The 5,111-nt window shown below is 35.1% G+C and overlaps 1 protein-coding gene across 1 annotated transcript; it reads right to left on the bottom strand.

Annotated features, from left to right (window-relative positions):
- Nucleotides 1–636: 636 nt before the first annotated feature.
- LOC110199617 (olfactory receptor 5M3-like) lies at nucleotides 637–1,586 on the bottom strand. The gene is given in 2 exon segments (XM_020974494.1): nucleotides 637–1,160; nucleotides 1,163–1,586. Coding segments are annotated over 2 exon segments (948 nt in total).
- Nucleotides 1,587–5,111: the final 3,525 nt, after the last annotated feature.

Raw genomic sequence — 5,111 nt, forward strand, 5'->3', positions numbered from 1 at the left:
TCAGAGTCCTAGACTGTCCCTATTAGAACATGAGGTGAGATTTGGCTGGCAGTGCTTTGACTTGCTTAGCACATGCTTTGTTTATCAATTTTTATTAAATGTATGTATATACATGTGTGTACAAATACATATATGTATATATATGTACACACACACACACACATACTTACATGTGTGATTACATAGTCTTCCCAACACACTGAGAGCTCCTTAAGTGTGGGAACTGTTTTTGTTTTATTTGTTTTTGTTTGTTTGTTTGTTTGTTTTTTTGCTCTTTGGCCCTTCTATGTACCCTACTAGGTTGAGTACAGTGCCTGACATATTGTGTAGGTGCTTGATAAATGTTTGTTGACTAGAGTTCAAGAGGTCAATGCCTTCACAAGTGATGCATCTGTACAGGATTTTTCACATTACAGCCTTATGGCTTTCAATTGTTACGTTTGTGGAAGAGGCTATTGGTGGTCATTACAGATGCCTTCTCTGGAACTTAAATGGTTACATTCTCCACTGTTTCTTCCCTACCCCGCAAAATGATACTACAAAAATCTAGTGAATCATGGTGACTCACTCCCACACATACACATCACCCCATTCAAGCTCAAATGTTCATAGAACTGAAGAAGACAGAGGCTATTTTTATTTGGCTAAACATGCTGTGCTTATCACTTTGGTCATGGCCTCTTTCACATCTTTGTTCCTTAGGCTGTAGATCATGGGATTGAGCATGGGGATTACTGTGGTATAAAACACAGCCACCATTTTCCCCTGTTCCACTGACTCCTCAGTGGGGCGCCTGAGATACATGAAGATGAGAGTCCCATAAAATATAACAACAGCTGTCAAGTGGGATCCACAGGTGGAGAAAGCTTTCCTCCTTCCTTCTGCGGAATGCATTCGGGGGATAGCAATGAGAATAAACAGATAAGAAATAATTACGACAGAGAGGGAGTATGTGAAGTTAATACCAGCCAGTATGATCATTGTATACTCCTTTACATATGTGCCAGCACAGGCCATTTTGATAAGTGGAGGGTCTGCACAGTAGAAGTGGTTGATTTCAATATTCCCACAGAAATACAACCCGTAAGTCCACAATGTTGCTGCCAAACTAGTGAGGAAGCCATAGATATATGGGAAAGAGATCAACCGGATACACACAATCTTGACATTTTACTACCATAGAGCAAAGGGTTACCAATGGCCATGTAACGATCAAAGGCCATCACAGCCAGGATAAAGACTTCAACATGGACAAGGGCAATGAAGAAAAAGCATTGAACTAAACAGCTGGCATAGGAAATGGTTTTAGTCTCTGATATCAAATTTTCCAGCATTTTGGGGGTGACGTTGGTGGAGAACCACACATCCACAAAAGACAGGTGGCTGAGGAAAAAGTACATGGGGCTGCTGAGCTGGGGACTGACCTTGATTAGTATAATCATGCCCACATTTCCCACAATGGTGATTACATAAACTATTAGAAAGATGACAAAGAAGATAACTTGTAATTCCCGATGACTTGTCAGTCCAAGAAGAATGAATTCGGTCACATCAGTGAAATTGAGCATTTTCTCAAATCTGGACATGATATAGATCTAGTGATCTGTGTTGCCTAATGAGATAAAGACACCAACAATTATTTCATTCTTCATTTACATTTTTTCTAAATATTGCCTCAGCTCCACTTGTTTGTGTCTTTTTTTGGGTGTTTTTATCCCAATATCTTCAACAATATTAATGAATCACAATAACAATGACTGAAAAATGGGATTAACTTCATTCTTGAGAAAACATCAAAAACTTTCACTGTATAAATACAAAAATATTTGAAAAAAATATATGATTTTAAAAGATATTTGTGGAGAGAAAATACTCTCAATTAGTAATCTCCCTCAATTTATAAAATCTTCTACTTTTTGAAATTTCATAAATTCCTTTCTCTAAACTTTCCATATCTCTGTTTCACTGAAAAAATATTTTTGACTTACTCGTAGGAATCACAGAGCCAGTTTCATAGAAATGGTTCATATAAATTTCATGGAAAAATCATTGTTATTTTTCCACATTAAATTATTTTTCTTTCCTGACTTTCTATGTTTAATCAGATAAATTAAGCACCCAAGCATTTATTAACTTCTTATTATGTTCCTGGTACTATACTAAGCACTCAGGATATAAAGAAGGGCAAAAAGACAGTCTCTGCTCCCAAAGAGCTTAAATTATAACAATTGGGAGACAACATAGGAACAAAATACACAGTAAAAGATGGAATGAAAGTGAAAGCAATAGGAGCTGGAGTGAAGTAAGAAAAATCCAGCTCTGGGAGTAGGGAGATTTGAACTGAGCTCAAAATATAGGCATTTATTTTCAAGTATGTAGAACAATAGTTAAGGTATTCCAAGCAAGCTTTTTGTTCCAGGACATGAACTTTTAGAAGACACATCCAATTCTTAGAATTCCAGTCCAGTTAAAACATGCTGCTCATTCTATTTTTGCTGAGTCTTCCAAACAACTTTGAATGCCTTAAGTTGATGAAGCGTGTCTTCTACTTCCATTTTATCTGCAACATAGCACTGAGCTGAGTGACATGGATTACCAGAGCACAACACAGGGCATAAAGTGCAGACAATAATACTGGCTTTCTAGTTTTGGCGTGCCCCACGTTGCTGGAGGATAGCTCAGGGAGTCAATTAAAGGGAGAATGGATAGCCTCCGTAATTCATATTAGGAAAAAGTGTTAGGCTCATGTATGTGCAATTAGCCTCTGATAGTCTTACATTGCCATGCAGTACAGACTGACTGCCCTTGTTTTCCTTGTACCCTGTTTTCTTCTTTTTCTATACCAATTAATCATTAAATGTTGAAGTTTTCTGCAACCCCACATCAGACATGTCTAGAGGAGTGGCAAATATTGAACTTCAGCTAGATTATTAGATGGATAGATATTTTAATGGAAATAGAGGCAGAAAAGATAATACACTAGCTACAAGTACTCAGACAAAATGAAGTAAAAACAGAAAATTAGAAGAAATTTGATGTGTTCAAAAAGACACATATATACATATGTGTGCATAATACATGCACATACATGTACATTTATACATACATACATATATTTGTATGTCTTATGAGAGCAAGGCCCTAATTTTTTTTTACTTTTCCACTTCAGAAATTAAGTGAGATAATTGACTTTTGTATACTCTATGCTGAGATCATCTCTCTTTTTTCTTGGATGCAGCCCACTTTCTGTGTGATCATCTCTCTGTGTTTGTATGGCTTCACGGACAAAGTTCACGATTCAATTATTCTGTAAAAATGGAGGCAAATCTTGAGGATTCTATTTTTGTGGCTTTTGCGAAAAAGCAAGTCCATGAAATAGTCCTTAGGCTCGTAGTGGACAAATGTTTCAATTCATCATGGAATCTTTGAAAAGAAAAAATTCTGGGCAACTTAGATATCACCTTATGCATTGCTCTGCTTTAACAAAGAAAGAAGCTGAAATCCAGAGAAGTGAGTGACTTGCCCAAAGTCTCTTAAAATGCAGAACAGGAACTAAGAACCATATTTTATGAATCCAACCCATTGTTCTTTTGACTGTGACACGCATATATGAAGGAGCTCATTTTCTTTTTTTTTATTATTAATTAATTAATTAATTAATTAATTAATTAATTAATTAATTTTTAGTTTTCATCAATTAGTGCCGTAAGCTTTTGGTTTTAACTTTTCTCCCTCACCTTTTCTTCTCCCCTTCCCAAGATAGAATGCAATCTACATATACATTCCTATTGAACATATTTTCCCATTAGCAATGTTGTAAAGAAAAATTAGAACCAATAGGAGAAACCACAAGAAAGAGGAAACAAAACAAAACAGAAAGAAAAATGAAAGAGAGCAAATAGTTTCTTTTGATCTGCATTCAAATGCCATTGTTCTTTCTCTGGATATGGATAGCATTTTCCATCATGAGACAGGAGCTCATTTTGAAAGCAATTTGCTGTAAAAGCTCCTAAAATAAAAACTCTTTGACTGGCTGCTTCCTGCCCTATCCTCATCATATTACACATGGAAGTAAGACCAAGAACAACACCAGAAGGGGCTGCCTTTCTTCCATCTCCTTCAAATGTCCTTGAATGGGATAATTCTCTTTCTATCTCTTGCTGTTAAGTCTTGTTGGTAATATATAGAAATGCTGATGATTTATCTAGGTTTATTTTATAGCCTGCAACTTTGCTAAAATTGTTTATTATTTCTAGTTTTTTTTACTTGATTCTCCAGGATTTTCTATGTATATCATCATATCATCTGCAAAGAGTGATAGCTTTGTTTCTTCTTTGCCTATTCTAATGCCTTCAGTTTCTTTTTCTTCTCTTATTGCTAAAGTTAACATTTCCAGTACAATATTGAATAACAGTGGTGATAATGGACATCTTTGTTTCATGCCCAATCTTATTAGAAATGCTTCTAACTTATCTCCATTACATATGATGCTTCCTGAAGGTTTTAGGTAGATGCTACTTATCATTTTAAGGAAGGCTCCACTTATTCCTATGCTCTCTAGTGTTTTTAATAGGAATGGGTGGTACATTTTGTCAAAAGCTTTTTCTGTTATCTAATGAGATGATCATGTGGTTTCTGTTAGTTTTGTTTTTGATATGATCAATTATGTTGATAGTTTTCCTATTATTGAACCAGCCCTGCATTCCTGGTATAAATCTTACTTAGTCATACTGTATTATTCTTATCATATAAGTTGCTATAATGTATTTGCTAATATTTTATTTAAAATCTTTGCATCTATATTCATTAGGGAAATTGGTTTACAATTTTATTTCTCTGTTTTGTCTCTTCCCAGTTTAGGTATCAGCACCATATTTGTATCATAAAAAGAATTTGGTAAGTCTCCTTATTTGCCTATTTTCTCAAATAGTCTATGTAATATTGGGAATAATTCTTTTTTAAATATTTGACAGAATTCACTTGTAAATCTATCTGGCCCCGGAGACTTCTTCCTAGGGAGTTCATCAATGATTTGTTCAATTTCTTTTTTATGAGATGGGGTTATTTAAGTATTTTACTTCCTCTTCTGTTAATCTAAGCAATTTGTATTT

Source organism: Phascolarctos cinereus, unplaced genomic scaffold (genome assembly GCF_003287225.1).
Source record: "Phascolarctos cinereus isolate Bilbo 61053 unplaced genomic scaffold, phaCin_HiC Scaffold_9;HRSCAF=440, whole genome shotgun sequence".
Lineage (NCBI taxonomy): Eukaryota > Metazoa > Chordata > Mammalia > Diprotodontia > Phascolarctidae > Phascolarctos > Phascolarctos cinereus.